This window comes from Penicillium cosmopolitanum (assembly GCF_028827165.1).
Source record: "Penicillium cosmopolitanum strain IBT 29677 chromosome Unknown utg000008l:1.0-4398992.0:1.0-4402845.0, whole genome shotgun sequence".
Taxonomy (NCBI): domain Eukaryota; kingdom Fungi; phylum Ascomycota; class Eurotiomycetes; order Eurotiales; family Aspergillaceae; genus Penicillium; species Penicillium cosmopolitanum.
In genome coordinates this window covers 2888580-2911657 of record NW_026622678.1, presented here as the reverse complement: position 1 = coordinate 2911657, position 23078 = coordinate 2888580, and the positions used below count along the sequence as shown (strand labels likewise).

At 49.8% G+C, this 23078-nt stretch overlaps 11 protein-coding genes across 11 annotated transcripts; 6 read left to right on the top strand and 5 right to left on the bottom strand.

Moving 5' to 3' along the window:
- Positions 1 to 137: 137 nt before the first annotated feature.
- Positions 138 to 620, bottom strand: N7509_007677 (GlcG/HbpS family heme-binding protein; the record flags this gene model as incomplete). The annotated part of the gene is made up of 1 exon (XM_056632314.1): positions 138 to 620. The coding sequence occupies one exon, from the start codon at positions 618 to 620 to the stop codon at positions 138 to 140; it is 483 nt and encodes a 160-aa protein (XP_056487865.1).
- Positions 621 to 1707: 1087 nt separating this feature from the next.
- On the bottom strand, positions 1708 to 3132 carry N7509_007676 (uncharacterized protein; the record flags this gene model as incomplete). The annotated part of the gene is made up of 1 exon (XM_056632313.1): positions 1708 to 3132. One exon carries the CDS (start codon positions 3130 to 3132, stop codon positions 1708 to 1710), a length of 1425 nt encoding a protein of 474 aa, XP_056487864.1.
- A 235-nt stretch (positions 3133 to 3367) lies between these two features.
- Positions 3368 to 4948, bottom strand: N7509_007675 (uncharacterized protein; the record flags this gene model as incomplete). The annotated part of the gene is made up of 3 exons (XM_056632312.1): positions 3368 to 3421; positions 3448 to 4468; positions 4527 to 4948. The coding sequence occupies 3 exons, from the start codon at positions 4946 to 4948 to the stop codon at positions 3368 to 3370; spliced, it is 1497 nt and encodes a 498-aa protein (XP_056487863.1).
- Positions 4949 to 6995: 2047 nt separating this feature from the next.
- Positions 6996 to 7838, top strand: N7509_007674 (uncharacterized protein; the record flags this gene model as incomplete). The annotated part of the gene is made up of 1 exon (XM_056632311.1): positions 6996 to 7838. One exon carries the CDS (start codon positions 6996 to 6998, stop codon positions 7836 to 7838), a length of 843 nt encoding a protein of 280 aa, XP_056487862.1.
- A 1487-nt stretch (positions 7839 to 9325) lies between these two features.
- On the top strand, positions 9326 to 10564 carry N7509_007673 (uncharacterized protein; the record flags this gene model as incomplete). The annotated part of the gene is made up of 1 exon (XM_056632310.1): positions 9326 to 10564. One exon carries the CDS (start codon positions 9326 to 9328, stop codon positions 10562 to 10564), a length of 1239 nt encoding a protein of 412 aa, XP_056487861.1.
- A 158-nt stretch (positions 10565 to 10722) lies between these two features.
- On the bottom strand, positions 10723 to 11901 carry N7509_007672 (uncharacterized protein; the record flags this gene model as incomplete). Its single annotated transcript, XM_056632309.1, has 4 exons — positions 10723 to 10865; positions 10923 to 11039; positions 11097 to 11286; positions 11356 to 11901. 4 exons carry the CDS (start codon positions 11899 to 11901, stop codon positions 10723 to 10725), a joined length of 996 nt encoding a protein of 331 aa, XP_056487860.1.
- A 689-nt stretch (positions 11902 to 12590) lies between these two features.
- N7509_007671 (mitochondrial 54S ribosomal mL50 protein) lies at positions 12591 to 13838 on the top strand (the record flags this gene model as incomplete). Its single annotated transcript, XM_056632308.1, has 3 exons — positions 12591 to 12988; positions 13094 to 13451; positions 13509 to 13838. 3 exons carry the CDS (start codon positions 12591 to 12593, stop codon positions 13836 to 13838), a joined length of 1086 nt encoding a protein of 361 aa, XP_056487859.1.
- A 372-nt stretch (positions 13839 to 14210) lies between these two features.
- On the bottom strand, positions 14211 to 15324 carry N7509_007670 (replication termination factor 2; the record flags this gene model as incomplete). The annotated part of the gene is made up of 3 exons (XM_056632307.1): positions 14211 to 14678; positions 14744 to 15233; positions 15305 to 15324. The coding sequence occupies 3 exons, from the start codon at positions 15322 to 15324 to the stop codon at positions 14211 to 14213; spliced, it is 978 nt and encodes a 325-aa protein (XP_056487858.1).
- Positions 15325 to 15417: 93 nt separating this feature from the next.
- On the top strand, positions 15418 to 17391 carry N7509_007669 (uncharacterized protein; the record flags this gene model as incomplete). The annotated part of the gene is made up of 3 exons (XM_056632306.1): positions 15418 to 15595; positions 15740 to 16690; positions 16742 to 17391. 3 exons carry the CDS (start codon positions 15418 to 15420, stop codon positions 17389 to 17391), a joined length of 1779 nt encoding a protein of 592 aa, XP_056487857.1.
- Positions 17392 to 19648: 2257 nt separating this feature from the next.
- On the top strand, positions 19649 to 19849 carry N7509_007668 (uncharacterized protein; the record flags this gene model as incomplete). The annotated part of the gene is made up of 1 exon (XM_056632305.1): positions 19649 to 19849. The coding sequence occupies one exon, from the start codon at positions 19649 to 19651 to the stop codon at positions 19847 to 19849; it is 201 nt and encodes a 66-aa protein (XP_056487856.1).
- Positions 19850 to 21981: 2132 nt separating this feature from the next.
- On the top strand, positions 21982 to 23049 carry N7509_007667 (GFA family protein; the record flags this gene model as incomplete). The annotated part of the gene is made up of 1 exon (XM_056632304.1): positions 21982 to 23049. The coding sequence occupies one exon, from the start codon at positions 21982 to 21984 to the stop codon at positions 23047 to 23049; it is 1068 nt and encodes a 355-aa protein (XP_056487855.1).
- Positions 23050 to 23078: the final 29 nt, after the last annotated feature.

Below are 23078 nucleotides of genomic sequence, written 5' to 3'. Positions count from 1 at the left end.
GTACGGTAATATACTGGCTTGGATCTAGGCAAGCTTGGGCAAGCTCGACCGACGCCAGTGCTAGAAGAGAAATGCAAAACGGCAAAGACCTTCATTTAGTATAATTCTCTCGGTAATACATTTGCCGAAAAGACTATCTATTGCAACTTGTCCGCCACCTGCTTGAGCGCATCCTGAGCACAAGCTTCATCAAAGTCCCCGCTAGGAGCACCACCAACGCCAATGGCACCGATCGTCTCATTTCCAACCTTAATTGGCACACCACCGGCGAGAATCAAGAAATTGTCAATTGCGACGAGCTGGGCGGCACCGGGGTTCTGAATGTTCTTCACCATAGTGCTGGTCACAGTTCGTGCTGAGGCAGCTGTGTAGGCCTTGCGGCGTGCCGCATCGGGGGTGTGAACTCCCGCACCGTCGGCGCGAAGGAGGGCTCGCAGGACGCCCTCGCGGTCGAGCACAGCTGCGGAAACGCTGTATTGCTGCTTGGCGCAAGATTGAACTGCATTCTGGGCGATCTCGACGGCGAGGTTGAGAGGGATGTTTTGTACTTGGAGGAGGTTGGAAGCGGTAGCGGTTGAGATGGCTGCTGCGATGCTAGCGAGGATCCAGAATTTGACCATTTTTGAAGAACTTCGAGTTTGAATTTGTTGTTAAGTTGGATGGTTCGTGAGGTGAGCTGATTGGTGATATTAGGGCAATTGGAGATTTGAAGGATGTTCTGCAATGGTCTGGAAGGAAGAGATAGAAGGCAATGCGTAGAAAATAGAACACCTGAAGACATTCGAGATGCTTATATAGACATTGGCAGAGATCCGAAATTCTGCAGTTCACGTCACTAAGACCAGCATACGCTCCTAATTGGGTAAGTGCCAAGTCCCCGGAAATAACCTAATAATTCACGGATTCAATTCAACGCTGCGCCTCCATGACAGCCGACTGCCAAGAGTTCTAGAGGCAACAGTTAAGATTCGCGCAATGAACAGAATTACGTCGAACTCGCTGATTGACTACCATTGAACGCTTTAAATCTGATAATTTTCAATACCGGGATTATCTAGCAAGTCAATTGAATTCCGCTGTAGTTTATATGTCAAACCCTACTAAAGCAAGGTTATCAATCTGCTGTGGAGAACATAGATCCAACGCGGCTGAGCATTTACCTTTTTTAAACTTTGCCGTCGGTTTCTTCTCGTCGATAGCGACATCAAAGAAAGAAGCCGATGGTTACTTAGGCTGCCAAATTTCGAGTTCGCCATTCCCAAGCATCTAGATCGCGCCAAGCAGGGAAGATCCGCCACTCGGCAACGGCCGAGCGCCGCACTACGCCGAACGCCGCACCGGGCCGTAGTGTACGTTTGACGTATGAACTTCAACTGACAATGGATTTTTGAGCGAACTATATTGATGGGCGCCATTTTTTCTGGGTTGCATGTCTAATTTCCTGCTTCGAGGTAAAAGGTGACACATGGATGCAAGCAGTGGCCATCCTTTCAGCAGTAGGAATGATGCCCGCGCCGTGGGGAGGCTGTTTTCATGTGCTATTCTGTAAGTATTATGGAAATCGTCAAATATCAAAGGGAAATATCTCTATCGTCTTCAGCAATCCATTCAGTTCTTGGAGATTAGGCTGAATAAGTATGGACCATGTTCTACGTGACTCGATAGGCGAAAGGTGCGTCCAATCGTTCAGAGGGGGTGACGACACTTTCAAGACAGAGCTACTGTCCCGGGATAGATTGAGCTGTCTGTGAGCCTTTTCTCATCCGCTGCTGCAAGGGCCTTCGAAAGATCCCCATGACGATGAATGATGGGAGGCCCGCTAATAAGTGTCACTTCATGTTGATTTTCTGGGCCTGTCCTGCAGGAAAGCCTCGTTCGAATGGCCTTCAAATTGGTCGGTTTCGCCACCTCAAGATATTCAAGAAGATCGAATACGACCCTATCATCTGATTCTCTCTCGTTTCCCCAAGGATCATGGTGGTAGCCTGCATCCTTCATCTCTTTGGACGGCGGGAATATTCTCAGGACAAAAAGGACATCTCCATGGACGTTGTACTTTAAAAACTCCTCAAAACATCGACCGTCCGAGACATCAGCGTAACCTCTCCAGATAAATTGTTCCACAGCATTGAACAGAAATATCAACCACACAGACTGTGAAACTGTTTTAGCTGGAATTGTTATGGGTTGAACTCTGAAATCGTTGGCAGCGGGTCGGATCGGCTCCATGAGAACCATTTCTTTGGGACTTCTTCCCTCAAGGAGAAGCTGTTCAACGAGTTCTGATCTGAAAGATATAGCGGCTACAAGTAGCAGGTTCGGGCCAGAAGTAGAATTCTGCTGTTTCAGGCGTCCTAACGAAGCAGAAGAGAGACATTGCAAGTCTATAAAACAGTATACCAAGTCGCATAAAAGGTCGGGCGGATGTTGTGACTCTCTTCGACGCCATGCGCGATGGAAGGAATGCTGGCGATTAGTACCCCATATTCTGTGGCCTTTGAAAGCTTGGGTGTTATTTTCCGGAAGATCTTGTCTTCTTGTACGAACCATTCGAGAATACTCCTCAACAATATGACCAATCTCCTCGAGAAAGCGCGAGGGTATATCATACTTCCCAATTGAGTTGGCCCAAGCTAGCATGAGAAGAAGATCATCGAGCTTTGCTCTTAAAACACCGCCTTCTCCAGCACGTTCCACCCATGTCTCTAGGTCGGTGTCGTCAGATGTGGACAGCGCGAATTTGAATTCCGTAAGCTGTAAACGGAATATGCCAGAATAGGCATCAAATGCTGGCCCATGATCTCGCAGTTGTAATTCCCGAGTATTCGAAATATACTCTCGTACACTCCGATGAAGAAATCCTATTTCGTAGCTGAAGTAATCATTTCCATCTACTCCACCACTGCGTTTTCGGGACATTTCGAGAAGGCCACGGGAAAGTCGGTCCAGCAAGCACGAGACACGCTCAAGTCGCACGCCGACCTCGGTCTGTGTGTATTTTTGTATTGGTAAGTTATAGGGAAAGTCCGGGCTTTCGAGATTCTCGAGCCATGAGTATGCTATGGCATTCAATACAGCTGGTTTCCAGGGGCAGAAATCTGGGATGGTCAAGAGGAACAATTGGTCCGACATGAGCTAATCTTCTGGATCAATAGTGTTGAGTATCTGGTCGAACAGCTCATCTAAGCCCTTTGGCAACGAGTCAAGCTTCCTTTTCAGATCTTTATCAGTGGCATGATATCCGATACTTTTCAAAAGTGAGCGCACAACTAGCCTTGCCTATAGAAACACCCCGTCCGAAGCACTGACAACCTTTATTACTAGGTCTTTATAAGTACCCTTTATCCGGTCAAAATTGGGGTCATTTTCAAACATGGCCAGACTGGAATTTGAGATATCCTCCCAGGTGAACTCGTGAATGCTAATTTGGTGGTTAGAGTCTCTTACGAACGATTGCATGAAGGTAATATGAGGTCGACTGCTGACACAGAGCTTAAATTTCTCCGTTTTAGTTGTCCAGTACTTAAGATCCCGACATAGACGCCAATGATCAACCTCGTTACCTTCGAACTCGTCCAGTCCATCAATGAAGAAGCAAAAATAGCTCTCAGAGGTTCTTGCTTCCTGAATCAGGCGCGAAAAAGCTTCTTTGAGTTCCTCAAAACGAATCGGAGCGGTCGCTAGGCTCGAGGTCTGCCAAGTATCGGGAAACAGCCGTGGGATTAGACTAGGCAATTGCCTGCATGATTCGAACAACAAACTTCGATATAAACCTTCGAGAGACATCTGTTTCTTGTCTCCTGAATTCCAAAAGAAGAATCGAGCAAAAATCAAAGTGTCACTACCAGCCCAGATGTCTAATTCATCCTCTACCCGGGAAGATCTAGCAGGAAACTTCATCAATGTAGATTTCCCTGATCCTGCCTTGCCAAATATGTGAAAAATGCCACGTCCTGAATTGAGCCAAGCAAGGAAATTTTCCCGCGTATCTTTTCGCAGGATTTGCTGCCCCGTTCTTTCTGTCTTATCGTGATATCTCTGGGACGCCATTTCGATTGTGTTATCTTGCGACTCAACAGGATGATCTCTCTGATCGTCTACCGGTTCAGATTCAGAGTCTTCGTCAACCATCCAGGCGAAAGTTCCAGTTTCTGAATCTTCAATACAGTTCTCACGGTCGTACATAGATTTGAAAACTAGGCGCTGTAGCACTTTATTTTCTCGAGAGAATGAAGTTGCCACGGTTTGGAAATCGGTCAATGAGGTCAACAGCTTTCCCAACGATGTCTCCGTCGATTGCAGTACCATGTCTACTGCAGGTGCAAGCTGAAGGGACTGTACTAACGTCACAATAGTCCGGTGTAAACCATCTAATTGTGAGGTCGTCTGGTTTTTGAGCGCTTTGCCCTCGCTGCGAAGAGCCTCCAGCTGACCATTGACGAAAGCATTCTGCTCATCTGTATGTTGACTAGGTTTATCTTAGTCCTAGTATACCGTGAAGTCGATAGATTCATTAAAAAACGAACCTGAACATAACTTGCAGTCTGATCAAAATCTGGGATTGGTACCCGTTTAGTCGTCGCTCGATTGAATCCACATCCTTCTCCTTCCGCATGCTGCGCCACTTCACTTTCAAACCGTCCCATTTCGACTGCCTATCTCCAAGCTTCAAACTTGCAAGTATGTGTTTAAGTTCTTCTGATAGCTTATAGCAATTTGCAGCCAAGGCGCAGAGTTGCCTTTCGTTCTCGGTCTGGGCTGTGATGTCCGTGGACAATTTCTGTGTGACAAGATTCAAATCAACGACTAGAACGGTCAGGCTTTCGTTTTCCGAGGTCATCCCACTTGAATTGGAGAGAACTTTGTTGGCGCCAGAAATGACTTTATAAGAAAAGTCAATGAATGCAAGGATGTTGCCAGCCAGGCCAATGGCCGTGAGGGGATCCATGGCGCAGCCCCGTCCCGTACTAGATGTGAGGTGGGTATGGGGAAGCGACAATCTTCGGCAGATATTTAGGGTGTTTTGGGCCACGGGATCGTGAGAGCGAACTCCGAGCAAGGAGTTGGTGATTTGTGAAGAGACTTCGATGCCTCGCTTTGGGGGCTGACGGTTACCCCGCCATATCGGCCGCTCGAAGCAGCACACCTACGCCTCAGGTACCAGTCCAAAATGAGTACCAAACGTGTGATTATGGAGGGTAGATTCAGTCAGTATTTATGAGCAGATTGCTACAAAACTCAATGTACTAGATACTTGAAGATGAGGCTTTGATGACGATTTCCATACACCCGACCTCTGCGCTACTGACCCCTCTGCTTTCTCCATCACAAAACATCCCCGAGCCTACCACTGAACCTGAATGAATGTCTGATTTGAATGCTAAGTAAGCGATGTTAATATAGATGTATTTCAAGTTGAGAATCAAGTTTGCTTTGACTTTAGAAAGACGCACCAAGAAAGGCTTATCGCAGACAACTCCTCATGAATTCTGAAGGGTTCGCTTTCATATTCGCGGATACCACCATCTGGTTCAATATTGTAGACCACTGCCTAGGTGCTCCATTGATCATAGACATGGCGTAACTATCACTTGAACGTTGTCCCGTTTCACAGCATGCAGAGAGAGCTTGGATTCACCGGCTTGAATGGCTTGACAGCCATAACTTATTTTTGCGATGTCTCCATTGTATCCATACTTATTGGCGCAATAACTCTCCCTTAAACCGAACGAAAGACTTGTCAAGTATTGGTTTTTGTGTTTCTTCAGGTCCGATCGGAGTTTTCCCCTCTTCGTCCGTCAGGCGAATGTGGGGTAGGGTTATTGCGAATGATATCAGAAATACGGCCCATCAAATTTCAATCAGATCAAGTGGTTTAGAGTCTTTCTCTAGCGCAAATGCGTAGCTCCTCGGCCGATTCAATTGAGCAAGGCTGTGAGGCTCCAGCGGCCCCTTTTCGCGCAGATCTGTTCGCCTGAGTGTGCTTGACTTCGTGTTGAGCACACCAAATACGAGCTCTCGCAGATGTCTCAGTACTTTCCTGGGCTAGCCCCTCGGGGTCCGATCCCGCGAAAGCATGCTCGTACTACGCCCTGTTCTGCTGTCATATTGATATTTCCGATTACATTCAAACCTTTGCATGTTTCTGAGGCCCGTTTGGACATTGATTTAAACCTCCCTTCATTTCTTCCGTTCTTCGGATATCTAGGTCTAGAATCTGAGATTTTGACAGCCTAACACTAATCAGAGCATGAGTATCATGTGCACGGGACGGACCTCAGACCTAGGCTTGCCCCCTTCAGCCGCTTCGGGCTTTATCCAATGAGATAGCGCCGGCACACTGCGCCAGATCAGGGTCCAGATATCTTACTGGGGTACTCCGTACAGCTCGCTCCAGTACTCCATACCAGGTCAATGCATTGACCAAGCCTGTCACCACGACATCACCTATTTTCCATAGCAAAATTGAGCAATGACTGAGCAGCCTGGGACTTCGGCTTACTAGTGTTGGTGGTATGTACATAAAAATATGGGCAAACAAAAAGAAATATTCACCCGAAAAATAGTTTCACAACAACGTTGGAAGCTGGAGCCTTTCCGAACGTAATTCATGCGGTTTCCTGTCATTTTTTGTGGCCAATAACAACACTTTAAGCAGTATGACTAGCAGAAATTGGGGAAGGATTTGTGAAACCATCAGGGTTACGGGTCCACAGAGGCCGAACCAACATATCTCCACCACAACCTTGGGAACGCCACACAGGGTCCTGTTCCCCGAATCCGAGAGCCACACTACAACTAACACGGAACTGTTCCTAAATTGGCTAGAATTAAAATCTGAGCCCTTTGAACCCCAGTTCCTTCTCCCAACTGACAGCCGTCCACTCCTTGACCATCAATCATGAACACTCTCGTCTTAACCAATTCATCTTAGACTAATTCTTTGGCACAACTATATGGCAATCAAGGACCTCTTGTCCTCCTAATCAATTAGCATGTTTGCGGCAATGGACCTTTGCAAAATCCTGATATCCCTCACCGCAACTCTGGCTACAGGCACATTGGCGCAAGACGAACCTCAACGGCGACTGAACGAAACACTCATACTAAAGGAATTTCCCAATGCGCTGTCGGCTGGCGATTCATCCGACCCTCTGTTCAGGCGAGCATCCGACAGTCTCTCGTGTCAAGCAGGTTATAGTCTCTGCGAGGGCGAAGCAGTCTGCTGTCCCACTGGCAACACCTGCTGCAGCAACGGGTACTGCACCGATCCCGGCTATACGTGCTGCACCACACTGCTAGGATCATGTCCTAACGGCTGGCAATGCTGTGCAGACGGTGGCTGTGCGCCTCTTCTCGGTGAATGTTGCGCTGGTGGTCTTTACTGCCCGGCTGGTAAACAGTGTCGAACTTGGAAGGGGGAGCAAACGTGCTGCCCTTCATCTGGCTGCTCTGGAGAGAATGACACTGGTGGATCAGAGAGCACACTCCTTGTCGCAACACCAACCATAAGCGCAACCTCTGTATCAACTAGCCCGAGCGGTAGGTCTCTTGACTCTCAGCATTTTAAACATCACAGTGTGAAACTTTGGCTGACTAGTTTGCACTACATTAGCCACGACTACGACCACGCCTGTGTCGAGATATGGCGGAAATTCACGAAGTCACTCGGGGATATCCGGTGGAGCTATTGCGGGTATAACCGTGGGATCTGTCGCCGGCGTGCTCATTATTCTGGCTTTGTTGTTCAGAAAGAAACTAGTGGCATGCTTCCAACCAAGGAAACCAGCCTTCGACTTCGGGCCCGGATCCTCGCCAGGGTATGTGGCGCCCTCTGATGTTTCTGGGCATGCTGCTTTTCCCAAGGCTGGGGTCTCAGAAATGTCCGGGCAAAATACTGTTTACGAGGTTGGGCCACCCGAAACAGTATCATCCAAGCCGCCACAACATGTGCACGAGCTGGGCTCATGAGCTGTTTTATTCTTGATATCTTCCTCTTCAACTGTTTTCACCTTAAACAAGGTTTATATCAGCGTATTATACTTGCGGGAAGCACGAAGACAATATTAATTCATTCATTCAAGAAACAAGCTTTCTCGGGCACAGAAGTGTTGCTACAAGGAGTGTGCTCTCCGATATCGTTTGCTGGTGACTATTTGATAAAACCAATTTGCTATACACCTCGGGCGATACTGTCAGCTCTTTGGGAGTAATGCTTAGTTTAAATACCAAGCCCCTGCGACAATATTTGTGCATCCACTCCCAAAGGCTCGCGTAGGGCCTAGGTGCGTTGACTTGTGGGCATCAACAATTTACTCGACTGCGGTTGGCTCTAAATCATGGCTCAGCTCCTCTTACGTGGCCCTCCTGAGCTGCTCAAGATGATTGGCAGATTGAAAGTGTATAAACTATTGAGACTTGATTAGCGAGGAAGGCGGCTCCAGCTTGCTCTTATTGGTACAAACGTCCAACAAGTGACAATGCTTCAAGTTTCGGATTAGCATTTCCGCATTGGCACCTTGTTCAGTTTCACTTCACTGAGAATTGCAATGAGGCTCTGCATAAATCCAATGTTGCCGCACACGTGTATGTAGGGCCGTCGGCAGGTATTAATCCGTCTCCATGCTCCTCCCCTTTACAACATGGATGTTGACCACAACCCTTACTGTTTGTAAATAATTGTCAGTTTGTAGCACCTGATGCAAATGTAAAGTGTCTACTTCCAAGGTTTGCCTGAACCGTGGCTTTATCCGACTTGGTGACCTTGTGGCAGCTCCCATGGTATCACTTCCGATCCGATGATGACTAATCAACCGAGTCGGCTGAGTGGGGGAACCGTCGGATATTCAGTATGTTAACGAGTTGTCGTCTTTTACTCTAGAAAGCAAAAATAAATCAGATTTATAGGTTCACATACCTCTGGTTATAGGGAGAACTCATTGAGGGTCTCAAGAATGGAATGACGGTGTACGAGTATGGATCACTAGGTATGGTTGAATGTTCGACCCCACACGCGGCAGAGCCCTTAGCCGATCTTCAATGCCGGGCCTCGCGACGGGACTGGCTTCTCTCTGCTACTTCCGACCCCGGAATTTCGCCCGGCATTTTCCTATAAGAGTTGCCGGCGACAGCTACGGTCGATTTTCTGTCGAGCTTCACTCTTCCCTCCTCCATCTCCGCACTCGAATTGTACAGTTGTGCAGGCACATACCCCAGATTCAGTCGAAGAGGAGTCCCGAATTTCCCGGATATACGCATCCTCGGCCCATATACACTTTTTGCCGAACTCCATTGTTAACCACTTATACCCAAAACCACCGCAACAATGGCCTCCCCAATCCCCCGTGGTCTCAAGCAGGTGCTCCAGAAGTCACCGAACGACATTGTCATTCTCTCCTCTCTCCGTACCGCCGTCACTCGCGCCAAGAAGGGTGGTTTCAAGGATGCCTACCCCGAAGAGCTTCTCGCCAGCGTCCTGCGCGCCACTCTCAAGGCCAACCCTAACCTCGACCCTGCCCTGATCGAGGAGTGCACCATTGGTTCCGTTCTGCAAGAGCTCGGTGGCGCAAAGGCCGGCCGCATGGCCCAAATCCACGCCGGATTCCCCAACACCGTTCCCTTCAACACCATCAACCGCCAATGCTCTTCCGGTCTGGCCGCTATCACCGCCGTTGCTAACGGCATTCGCGCCGGCTCCGTTGACATCGGTGTCGGTGGTGGTATGGAGTCCATGACACGCAACTATGGCTCCCGCGCCATCCCCACCGTGCTCTGGCCCGAGCTGAAGGAGTCTCACTCCCAGGATGCTCAGGACTGCATCATGCCCATGGGTCTGACCTCTGAGAACGTCGCCAAGCGCTACGGTATCTCCCGCGCGGACCAGGATGCTTTCGCCGTCGAGTCGCACGCCAAGGCCTCTGCTGCTCAGAAGGCCGGTCGCTTCAGCGGAATCGTCCCTACCACCACCAAGTCCTACTCCGCCGAGAACCCCGACGCTCCTCCCCAGGATGTCACCGTTACCCAGGATGATGGTATCCGCCACGGTCTCTCCCTCGAGAAGGTGGCTGCTCTCAAGCCTGCTTTCGCCGCCGACGGCGCCAGTACCGCCGGTAACAGCTCCCAGGTCAGCGACGGTGCCGCCGCTGCTCTGCTGATGCGTCGTTCCACCGCTGAGGAGCTCGGTCTGTCTGGCTCCATCAAGGCCCGCTGGGTCGCCTCTGCCGTTGCTGGCTGTGCTCCTGATGAGATGGGTATCGGCCCTGCTGTTGCCATTCCCAAGCTGCTCCAGAGCGTTGGTGTGACTGTTCCCGAGGTCGGTGTCTGGGAGATCAACGAGGCTTTCGCCTCCCAGGCTCTGTACAGTGTCCGCAAGCTTGGTATTGATGAGGCCAAGGTCAACCCCAACGGTGGTGCTATTGCTATCGGTCACCCTCTCGGTGCTACCGGTGCTCGCCAGCTGGCTGATCTGCTGCCCGAGTTGGAGCGCAGCGGTCAGGACATTGGTGTTGTCAGCATGTGCATTGGTACCGGCATGGGTATGGCTGGTATGTTTGTTCGGGAGTAAAAAAGCCTTGTGTTCTCCGGAGTTTTTCTTTTCCTTCTTATGTTACACCATGATATGAGCGATGCAGTGTATATACATTTTACATTCAATAGATGATTGTATTCTCGATAGTTCTTCTCCCCTTTAATCGCATGCGTTATCGCGTCGATGTGTAGTATCTAGTAAGGGAATTCCTCGCCCACCAACTTTTCACTCAATCTCCATAGCCTTTCTGCTTCGAACTCACTTGTTGTCCATGGTTTCAGAGTATCTTGCAAGGGATCTGCGATGTGTGAGTCGATGAGATAGGCGCCATTGTTCGCTGGTTTGATAGTATGTCAGCCTATTATCTGGAACCAATTTGCAAATATGCACATACCTTTGAGCAGTGGGTCGAAGGAAGCATAAACATGTGTTGCGACGCCTCTTTCTGGTGTTTTGAAATCAAAGGATGTTTTCCAACCTTCCGCATTTCCCAGCCGACGATCAGTTGACCCTAAACGCGAATTAGATCAAAAGTACGTTGGACAGTCTCATCGCAGAGCCAACATACAGAGTCCTTTCACATCCACATCATCCCAATCAAGATGACTGCCCAAGTTCGTGAGAATGACACCGGGATGCAAACTAAACGCAAGTAGGCCATGCTTGATCCCCAATTTATTCGCCAACGACAATGCCATCAGCATATTGGCTGTTTTAGACTGTCCATATGCAACCCATTTATCGTAGGTATTTCCTCCCTTTCATAGATTTTTAGCAAAGAAAGTTCTTCTTTCGTCGCATGTTTATTCCTAGGGTTCTTCACTCACATCGAAGTTATAATCATCAAACCGCAACGGACTCAGTCGGTGCCCATCACTAGCAACCGTAACAATCCTCGGGCTAGTGGACTTGAGAATCTTCTTCATAATCAAATTCGTGAAAAGAAAAGGACCAAGATGATTCGTAGCAAATTGTGATTCAAATCCATCTACCGAAACTCGATATTCCGGCGCCATGATCCCGGCATTGTTGACTAGGACGTCGATGGCGGGAATATCATCCCAGTTGTCTACTACCTCGGCAGCTGCTTCACGTGTACTCTGCAAGGAGCTCAGATCCAACTTCAAGGTGCGGATTTTGACTTTGGGGCTTGCGGCTTGGATTTCTTTGGTACATTGCTCTAGTTTGGTTGTGTTCCGGCCGGCAAGGATGATGCAGGCTGGGTTGGCTTTTGCGATATTTTGAGCGTAATACCCACCTAGTGATCCTGGAGAAGCTCCTGTGATTAAGATTGTCTTGTCTTGGATGATGGATTTGTAGTCGTTTACTAGTTCGCTGGCTGTGGTGTTCGTGTCATATACTGGGGCAGGCATGTTGAGCTGAGAATGCTGGCGGTAGAGTACTAGTAGCAGTGGCAAATGATGTACTATGGAGCAATATTCATTGCTTTTATATACTTTGATATTTAATTTCCTGAGTAATCTGTCCTTTCATCTATTGAATACGCAGTGCAATAGTATCTCGGGGATATCATCGGTAACCCCGATTATCTTCGGGTCCATTTTCAAGTTCGGGGTTAGGTGGCTTATGACCATCTGACTCGCCAAACCCCAATAATTCGAGATTTGACTATTTCCGTTGATTCTTGTTGGGTTTGGAGAGTTATGTGTATATCAAGGTAGATAATTGGGAAGTTTGTAAATAATATTTTAATTGAGAATTCACTCCGGTCAAAGTTCTTAGTCAGAATATCCCCACGCATGTATATTCTCGAGCCCAGATCACTCCCGAGCTGTGACCGAAACAATCGAAAGTGTCAGTGCGAGGCATAATAAGCTGAACCATAAATACCCGACTGTAGATTAAAGTTTTACTCATCAATCAGAGTACTCAACATGAAATTCGACTTAATGTGATGATACTACTAGTACTACTTACTATGTAAATGGCCATAGTCAAAAATGCCAAGCATCGACATCACGTGATCCGCATCTCAATTTGTTTCGCCGACCAAAGATTGCCCGCGCATCAAGTTGATCACATCGAGTTCCATACCGCAACCATGCGCCCCGTCACACGCCTACCTCTGCGAGAGGCACTGTATGTCTGCTCGAGCTGCAGGCAAGAAGCTGTTCCGCGTGTCTCCCCGCTCGCCCGTCAATTCCAACACCAGACCCGTCGCTACGCCTCCGACTCCCCGTCTTTCCTCGACCGCACCCGTCGCAAGTTGTGGAACTCTGAAAAGCCACCTGGCGCGGCCGATCCGTACACTGGAGACTCGCAATTGTCACAACAGTCAACTGCCGCAGACGGCGAATTGGCTGGAGGTGAGACCTCTGAGCTCGCCAAGGGTGACAACTACGTCCAGGCGGAGACCTGGGCGGGATTGGCCAAGGTTGGATACCTTCCTGAGCAGGCATGGATTCAGGTTGGCCGTTCCAAAGCCGATAAGCTTCGCCGGTATGTGTTGAATTCGCTCTACCTTATTTATGGGGAGAGCCTGGGGTCCCCGTAACCCCCCCAAGCGAAGATACCGGATGGATTTTAATCAATCGATACCTCTAGATTCGGTGAACAAACCCGCACTCGTCCTATCCTTCCTGCTGCCCACCAAACCGCCGTGGAGATCTGCCTGCTTCACCTGCTGGGAAAGCCCCTGGACAGCATCTGCCAGGTCAACCGACACAACACCCAGATTCGCGAGATGATCGAGAGCTGTACCGTCCAGCCCTCCGAAACCCAGGGATGGGAGATCAAATTCCCCGACGAGCAAACCAAGGAAGCCCTCGTCTTTGTGTTCAATCAGATTGGAGGAGAAGAAGCGGCCCAAATTGAGTCGACCGAGTTTGTCAAGCGCGATCGCCAGGTCGAGACCGAGCCCTACCGACTTCTCTCCCTGGTCGACCCCAAGATCAAGTTTGCTGTATGTACTTCTACCCTTCGCGCTTCCGAGCGAAAATTGCTAACTCAACCATAACAGTACGTTAAGCGCCTGAGCCAGCTGCACAACCGCCGTATCTCAGACAAGGCTATTACCTCCTCCAACTCCATCGGCGAACTGATTGTCGCCCTCTCATCTCGATTGAAGGAGAAGCCTAAGGATGTTACCAAGTCGCTGCACAGCGCTTGGGGCGCTGGCCTGCTGCCGCCCAACCTCGCTTTCCAGTCCACTCGGATCCGCCAGTCTGACCGCGACGAGGACGCTGGCCGCAAGAAGGTTATTTACTCTGAGTACATTCAACGCGGCCTCATCACCCCCAAGACGAATACCAGACATAAGAAGCCGGAGACGCGCCAGGGTCGGGCTTAAGTGGAGGGAGGACCTTGATAATGATTGAGGAGGCAATGTACAACTTGGCCAAAGGTGGTTACGGTTACTAGCGTTTCCACCTGATGGCGTCTCTGTAAAGATGAGGACGGCCCGAGAGGCTGGCAGGTAGCTTTCGGCCCTTCTCGAGGCATTCGTCGTTTTGATATCAGGCTATCCTTTTGTGTATACTAGAAAATTTTTTGCATTTGTTTTGAAGAATTCCATCATTTTGAAAGAAATATACAGTGCTCGCGCACGATCGTAGCTGGTATCAAATACGCCCCTGCAAAAAGATCCCCTGCAAACTCCGTAACCAACGCCACTGTAACTAACTCAATCGACATGGCAAATCACAAATCACGCCGAAAGAAACTACCGTCGCGCAGCGGGAATAGAGAAACCTCTAGTCATAAAATCAGCACTCTTCTTACCATCATCCTTCTTAGTGAATAGGCTGTCGAGATTCTCATTGCGACCCATCATCTTCCGACGCTTCTTCTTCTCATTCTCCTCTTCTAGCACGCGCGCCGCAAGCGATGCAGTGGTTGCATTCTTGATTCCATTCCCAGAGGGAGTCGGAGTAGGCGTGCCACCGTTGCTCTGACTCTTCGGCTTGGGAGCAGATTCAGCATCGGCCTTCGCGGTAGAAGCGCTAGGAGCGTCCGTCGCAGTTTCGGCGGTAGCATGCTTCTTGCGCTTCTTTGAGCCGGGTGCCTTCTTCAAAGAGTGAGTGAGGCCCTGCCCAGCAAGCTTCTGGCCACGCGCAATGAGGCGCTGCTTGTCTTCTTCTTTGGTGGGTAGGATGGTGATAATATTTTCTTCGGTGTAAGATTCGTTGCACTAGGAAGAACATTGTATTAGCTTGGGATTGCCTCGCAGAGCAAACCTAGTGGGAGACAACTCACCTGCAAGCATTTGTCACCCTTCAATTGGCGAATGGCTTCCTCGGCAAAGACATGTCCGCAAGGAACAAGATAGACAGTCTTCATGCCCGGACCAACAGGCTTTGCGGTGATAGGGCAGATCCAGCCCTCGCGGCGCTGGTGTCGGTGCGCATTGACGCGGTCCGAAGGGTGTTCGCTCAGCTCAGTGTCAACTTCGAAGTGAAGTTCGACGACGTCGCGGAGAGACTTGACTCGGCCGCATAGGACTTCTTCGCAGTCGGACTTGGAGCTAATCCCCTCACCATCGTCTCCGGGAAGCAGAAATTGAAGCACTGCGTCCTTGTTGTATAGATTTCCCACGCTGTCTGATACAATCGGTCGTGCAAGCGCCTTATGCGACAGTGGGCAAGTTGCCCAGAAATGTTCTTGCTGTTCGCGCTGGGTTTCTTTTAGTTGAGCGGTCGTCGGAGCGCGGGCCGCTTCACGAACGAGTTCGCGGCGGGTGGGGATACTGTGATATTGACATGTCAGTCTCTTTGCAAAAGCAGATTCTCGATGTATATCCAGAAAACTCAAACTCACCTTCCACCGTCGTTACCCATTGTTATGGCTGCCGAGTCTAGATCGTTGCGTAGGTCATCTTTGCCACCACCGGTTTGATACTCTGTAAAGTGATAGCGCTGCTTACTAAGCACATGTCAGGGCGATTAGACCTTATCACCAGCTGGCCCGAAGCTCTCTCCGCAATCCTTCCCAAGCTCAATGCCTCAATCATGAGACTCCCTCAGTCGCTTTTCCTGCTGGCTGTGGCCGGGTCTACTGCCCGGGCAAGCAATGATAAAATTCCACGCCCTCGAGGCGTTGCCCCGGAGTGTAAGTACCCAAACCCTGATCTGTTTATCCCCACCCCGAAAGTGTCCACACCCGGCGGATCATCAATGGGGCTGTAAATAAAGGCATCTGGTCATATATCGCCTCATATTGTCATCCCTTATGCTAATTCATATGTACCCGCAGTCGCCAAGTTCTACCAGGACCAAGAGACCTTTACCTGCATTTCGAATCCCTCGGTTAAGATTCCATTCTCCGCCGTGAATGATGACTTCTGCGATTGTCCGGACGGCAGTGATGAGCCTGGCACATCTGCCTGCTCACACCTCTCGCGTAACTCGCCATTGACGGTGGCAGAACGTCCGGGAAATAGCGAGGAAGAGCTCGTTGTCTCATTGCCCGGATTCTACTGCAAGAATAAGGGCCACCGACCCTCCTTCGTGCCATTCCAGCGTGTCAATGATGGAATCTGTGACTACGAGCTGTGCTGTGATGGTAGTGATGAATGGGCCCGACCTGGAGGCACCAAGTGCGAGGATCGCTGCAAGGAGATTGGTAAGAAGTGGCGGAAGGAGGAGGAGCAGCGACAGAAGTCCATGACTGCCGCGTTGAAGAAGAAGAAGGAGCTTCTTGTGGATGCTGGACGACAGGTCCAGGAGATTCAAGACCATGTTATTCGACTGGAGGCTGAGATTAAGGGCTCTGAGGTCAAGGTTGAGGGCCTTGAGGCTGAGCTGAAGAAGGCCGAGGATGAGGAGCGCAAAGTTGTTAGGAGTTCTGGAAAGGGCAAGGGCAAGGTCAATGCCCTTGCTGGTGTTGCCAAGGGTCGAGTTGAAGAATTGCGTGATGCGCTCTCTGTTGTTCGTGGACAGAGAGATGAGGCTCGTTCCCGACTGAAGGAGCTTGAAGATATCCTCTCTAAATTTAAGGTTGAATATAACCCTAACTTCAACGACGAGGGTGTCAAGCGCGCTGTTCGCGGTTGGGAGGACTATGCTGCCCGTGAGCTTGGAAATGATGAGAATGCCGACGAGGAGCGAGATTTGGATGAAATTGCCAAGCCTGATGATGAAAATTCCGGTGTTGACTGGGCACACTGGGAGAATACGGAGGATGGCTGCAACGAATCTGATATACGTAAGTGGAGCTCCCGATACTTGCACCGACATCTACTAACAACGGCAACAGTATACAAGATTGCCGCCTGGCTTCCACCTACTCTGGTCAACTTCCTCGAAGATCAGTTCTTTTCTCTAAAGGCATTCCTCGAATCCAGTAATATCATCGCCAAGACCGAGGAAGGCTCGACCTCAGAATCCAAGGCTTTGACTGAGGCGCGCAATGCCCTCAAGTCCGAGGAAGATACTTTGAAAGATCTGAAGAACAAACTTCGCGACCAACACGCCGACCTTGAGAAGGACTACGGCACCGCTGGAATTTTCCGTGCCCTCAAGGGACAGTGTATTAAGCAAGACGCCGGCGAGTATACATATGAGCACTGCTTCTTGGAAGACACCAAACAACTCCAAAGGAAGGGTGGCTCGTCCATGTCCATGGGCAAGTTCGTTCGGATTGGCTACACGAGCGTCGAGGAGCTGAACGAGGCGGGAGATGTCATTTCCATTGAGAAAATCTCACTCGAGTACGACCGCGGCCAGTCCTGTTGGAACGGCCCTAGCCGCTCAACCAAGGTTGTCTTGGAATGTGGTGAACAGAACGAGATCCTCAAGACGGCTGAAGACGAGAAGTGTGTCTACTCGATGCTCGTCACAACTCCAGCCGTCTGCCCTGGTGGCGATGAGGGTGACAGCGCCCCTCGGTCGAAAGATGAGCTGTGAATACGTTTCGTAGCGTGACCTATTTTATTGCATATGTATCGATTGATTTGCCGCCTTGCTTCGAAATATTGAGGTGTGAGCATTAGATTTTGATTCGAATAAATACAAGCGTGTTACATTCACGTTTCCAACCAACGACACCACTGCGCCAGTAAATGCATAAATTTGAACAGCTCAACTTGACACTTAGCACCTGGGCACGCAGGGTTTCAAGTTACTTTCAAGGTGCCAAGCCTCTTCGTTCGTCAACTTGAACTTGAACATAACTTGAAGGTTCTTACTACTATTTCCGAGTCGCTTACGGTGAAACTTGAATATATAATTGGCAAATTGGACAAAATCCAAATATAATATTGCACGGCTCAAGGACCGAATAGCATAAACATACACTAAAAACAAAGCAACCCATCCCAAAGGCCCCAAAGATCAAAACCAGACCCCATCATGATCAAAGATAATATAGCACAGGAAAACACTGTCAACTAGTAGTTCCAAACTTGGTTTCTACTAACTAGTTCGACAGCAACGGGAGGCCGGGTCTGGTATGGGTTGTCGAGTTGGAGGAGGATGGCGGAGGGGACGGCGTGTGAGCTAGCTTAGTGCTGGTAGAATGATCAGACCTTCCTTCTATAACCAAGACAAGGGGAGAGGGAGAGCGGGGAGGGAGTGGATAATTTGCTTCAAGGAAAATGGATAACATACGGTGCAGCTAGAGCAGGAGCAAGAGTTGCAGTTGCCGGAGCAGCAGTTGCACGAGCAGGGAGACATGTTGGATGGATGGATTGGGATATGGAATGAAACCACGAAAGATTTGAGAAGGCTTTGTTTGGAAGATGTTCAGATATTTGTCTGGATGGAGAAAAAACAGGGACTGGCTGGGGGATGAAAGGCTAGCTTTATACTTGTTTTAGGATAGTGATGCCCGGGTGTTCTCGAGCCTCGCTTCTGCTATGCTCTGATGTACATACTACATACTGTACTACCGTACTCTCTCTCTTTCTCTCTATCACAGCTAGTAGCAAGCTAGGCTACGACAACTGCGGAGTAAGTTGGCTCCGATTCGATACCGGAAAGAAGAAAGGAAGACTGGGTACGGAGTCAAAAAAAAGGAAACAATATTTCCTAATTCTTCATTCGTTGCTGACTAGATTTCCTTCCCCAACCACGACCGAGGGTGATCTGTGAGGCAAACGCAAACCCCAGCGCATCGCGTGGTCGAGTCAAATGGTCTTTCAAAACGGAGTAGGTACGGAGTAGTGTAGTATGCTTCTATGTACCGTATGGCCTTCCTACTCCTCACGGTCTCCACTTTCTTTTTTCCACGCCCACTCACGCGCTACCCGCTTCGATGGAGCGGGTAAGTCTTAACGCTCTCGCCAATGACCGGGGTATGGTTTGGTTTCAGAGGCCGGTTTTCGCCAGTCCGAGGTGGGGAAGAAGTGGTATTGTATGATGGGTGGTGGTGGTGGCCGCTTTCTTGCTACTTGCTATCTCCGATATGTTTTCTTGTGGAGTGCCCTTTGTGGCTATTTCTGCAGATCGATGTGTTGGTGTTTGGCTCGGACCGGTTAGGTTCATGCGGATGACGAGGTGTGGTCCAAGTCGTTGTGGTAGGTTATGGCAGCAAGTTGCTGGGGGGTACGGAGTAGTGTTTCCCTTTTTCCTTTTTTGCTTCTCTCGTTTTCTGAGAACTCTGACGAATGAGGATTCTTTCTTTGTGTTCTGGGCGTTTTGTGTTGTTCTATGGGTCTGTTGTTTACAGACACTCGAGGTACTTGCTCGCCATGAACACTGTGACTATACTTCATGACGAAGTTGTCACGACTTCCTAGTACATACCACCTACTAGTACAACTTGAATTTGTCTTGATCCAGCCATATAATGACGCCAATATCGGGCAGGCATAATCCCTCCATTTCAGTTGTCTTACGATTATGGAGTTGCTCCGTGGTATACTAGGCGGTTTGAACTATGTGGAGCTGGGGCAAGAACACCACACCACTCTCCCCTCCAAGAGAAAGTGATTTTTAATTTCTCCTTCCATGATCAAAGTTTAGACCTCCATCGTACCACGATTATGACGGCCACATTTCGAAGATCCCATGTTAGATCGACCCTAGAAGGCGCAGGTCGCCTAGATCTCCACATCGTTTTCGGGACGGGCCTCACGTTACTTGATGCGTACAGTCACGGTCATATTCTTGGCGATGGCCGACAGGGGCAACGTGGTCCACCATACAGTGGGGTTGACCCAAGATGAATTTTCCGGCGCCAGGAGCGGCGCAGGGTCGGGATCTGGGCGTTGCAGCCTATGAGGAGGCTGGTGTTTGCGCGGATTGGGGACCTTGGAGGAGGGGTGCCCCGAGGGCTTATTGGCAGTTCTGTATTCTGAAGCTGCATATCCAAGCCCACTGTGGTGGAGTGGAATACTGCGGTCTCTCGTTGTTCCAGCAATGATGCTCTCTATGGGGTAAGAAAGCAAAGCGAGACGCTTTGGATATCGACTACATAGAGCTGCCGCCAGCTGGTCGAGCTATCAAAAGCGAATACTACATACAATCTCGGGCCAAAGGGATCGGCAGGAGCGGCACGGAGTAGAAGGCGTAGAACCTACTTGGAAATGGCCGTTCGTAAGCGGCATTGTACATGGTATCCTCTTTTAGAGGACGCGAAATCAGATAAATGGATTGCTTCACAATCTCTCTCACCGAGACTAGGACCTATAGCGGGCTACCCTCGCACGGGTCCAAGATCGGGCCCAATATACGTGCCTCTCCACACCAGCAGAGGCACAAACTTGCTGGAATCGAGTAGGGCCGAAGCGCCGAGCAACCAAAGTGGATCGTTTCGTCTCCTCCTGCAGACGAAGTTAAGGCTACTGAAGCATATCATACTTTTGGTCCCACGGACCCTCCCCGATATGCACGCGGTCTGATACCTATTGGGCCCAAGAGCAGTATTGCAAGGCACCCAAGCCAGTTTGAGATGACCCGCTATTATTTTCCTGGGTCAGTGTAGGCCAATGTCTGTTCTCTCTGCAAAGAATAATGGAATTCTGGGGGCCGTTATCGAGGCGAAAAGGACGCATCGGCAAACATCAGCCGCGGAAGCCGATAGAAATTGGATCTGGCTGCGCGGAAATACTGCCGCTTATGGTCGTTACCAGGAGAAGGGTGGTTGAGGTGGATCGAAATGTTTGAAAAGAATGGCCCAGGTGTAGACCTACCATAGGTAGGGTTTGAGGCGTCGAGCAGCCGAGGGTAGCAAGGGTAGCATGCTGATTCCGGGAGATTACGTCAAGCTGCTTCTGCTACTACTGTTGTTGCTGCATTACTGCAGCATGGTGTTGAGAACTAGATGGTGACTATTATCCGGTCCTGGAGTACATTAAATCGATATCGTAGCATATCTGCTGTCGAGGATACCTAATGATGCGCAGTTAAGCTCATCACCTACACCGAGTCTAAAACGACCCGAAGATTGGGTCGATGCCCACAAGGTACCTGATAGAAAGGAATACAAATGATTCAGTAACCCGCAGTCATAAAATTTCGACTACAACGATTGACTAGACATTTTTTTGAGGGTTGTTTTGCTCTGTTTTGCAGGAAAAGAAAACACAAAAGACGGTAGAACTCCGCATTGCCCGATCTCACATCACAACGCTACCAGTCTGGTAGATGAGATCTCTCGCTCATCGCCTATCTCCATTCGCATTTTGATTCGGCAATGAACAAGATCCGTTCAAGCAGTTACCCGTCACGGCATGGTGATCGAGTTGGAAATGTTTACTTCTAAAGAGTCGGAAAAAAGCGGGGGGGTTAGCCAGCGGGTCATCGTGTCACGTCATTTTTTAGACAATGATAAGGGGTCAGGAGTCAAAGACTTCACATACGGGGCACTGGCATGCGCCGGCAGGGCACTGGCAGGAAGCACCGCAGCTGCAGCCGTGGTCGGAACCTGGTGGTGGTCAGCGTCTGTCTCAATGACTTAAAGGAGGGGGGAACACGAGTGCAGGTAACCCCGCCATGACCCCGCCTTGCCACGGTCTCTCCGGCAAAAAGCAAAGATTGGAGGGGGGTGTAGCGGGAGATGCGGCATGTGGTATAGCGAAAGGGGTCATATAATGGATTTGAGAACTCACCCATTTTGAGATAGAGAGGTATTGGTGGTTTTGAAGAGTGGGAAACGTAGAGTTGAGCGTGAAGCAAGCGACAGCAGGGGAGGATGAGGTGGGGGGAAAATGGGAAAGACGGGCCGCCGCCAGCTTTTTATACTCGGACCGCCCGTGACTTCCCGGTACTACCTTACACTTACTGATGTACTCACGCCGCACTTGGAATGGTAGTTATTCTTAGGTTCAGTTACGAGTACAAGGAGAGCACGTTTCTGCACTCGCCCCGCCTGAGCACATTACCATCTTGTACTACTTGCGCACTCGAGCACTCGACCTGTGAATATCGGCAAGCTGAGTGAGCCGAGTGAGCATCGCCCCAAGGTCAACTTCGACGCGCCAATCATCTCCTCCAAGAAGGAAATCAGATTCTCCAAACAACAAAGCAAACAACAAAGCAACGCATACAGCACGCATGGCAACCTCGGTCACTTGTTTATGTGGGGGCGTCACCCAGTCGATCCAGCTGGATGCTGCCGCAGACCATTCCCTGCTCCAACTATGTCATTGCACTAATTGTCGCACCATCACTGGCCTCCTGGGTGCAGCGTATTATCTCATGCAGCATGAGCCTGCCACCTTGGATGGACTACAGATCTACTCCGAATCCCCTCATGTTAGCCGCTTCTTTTGTAGAACCTGTGGTGCTCACATCTTTGCCCGGTTGGGATCGAGTGACATATTTCTAGTTGCCGCGGGGGTCGTAGTAGCAAATGACACCCCTCCAGTGAAGAGTATCCAGCACTGGCAGACCGAGGATACTGGCGATGGGGGGCTGAGCACATTCCTTCCAGGTTGGCCCACAAGAGAGAGATGTGCTCTACAGGCCGGTTTCGAACAGCCTTCCGACGAAGTGGATGTCAAAACCAGCAGCACAAGTCAGAACACGCTGAATATTCCGCTGCATCAGGGCGAACTACATGCTCAGTGCCACTGCGGAGGCATCCAATTCTACATCACTCGGCCCGACGTATCTTCATCCCAGGCATGGTCACCCTGGTCTGACTTGCTCGTACCCTATCACTCCCAATCATCAGAAAACCCCAACGACGTCAAATGGTGGCTATGCGATGGAGATACCAAGTATCTGGCAGGGACCTGTGCCTGCAATACATGTCGACTCGGCAGTGGATTTCCCATCCAAGCTTGGGCATTTGTTCCCAGATCTAACCTCTTCAATGCTGACCGATCGCCACTATCCTTCGATCGTGGAAATATGCAGCGGTATGAGAGCTCCCCAGATGTATACCGAGAGTTCTGCAAACGTTGCGGAGCCAATGTCTTCTGGCACAACACTGGGCGACCAACGATAATTGATGTGAGTGTGGGTTTGTTGAGAGGGGGAGAAGCCAGAGTAGAGGGTTGGCTCGAATGGGCAACGGGGAGAGTTAGCTTCACCGAGCTGGCAGTGCAGAAGGATCTTGTTGGACTTTTAGAGAAAGGTCTGCAAGAATATCATGGGAGCCATAGTCAAACTGGCTAGACTAGATATTTAAATGATATATGTGTCTC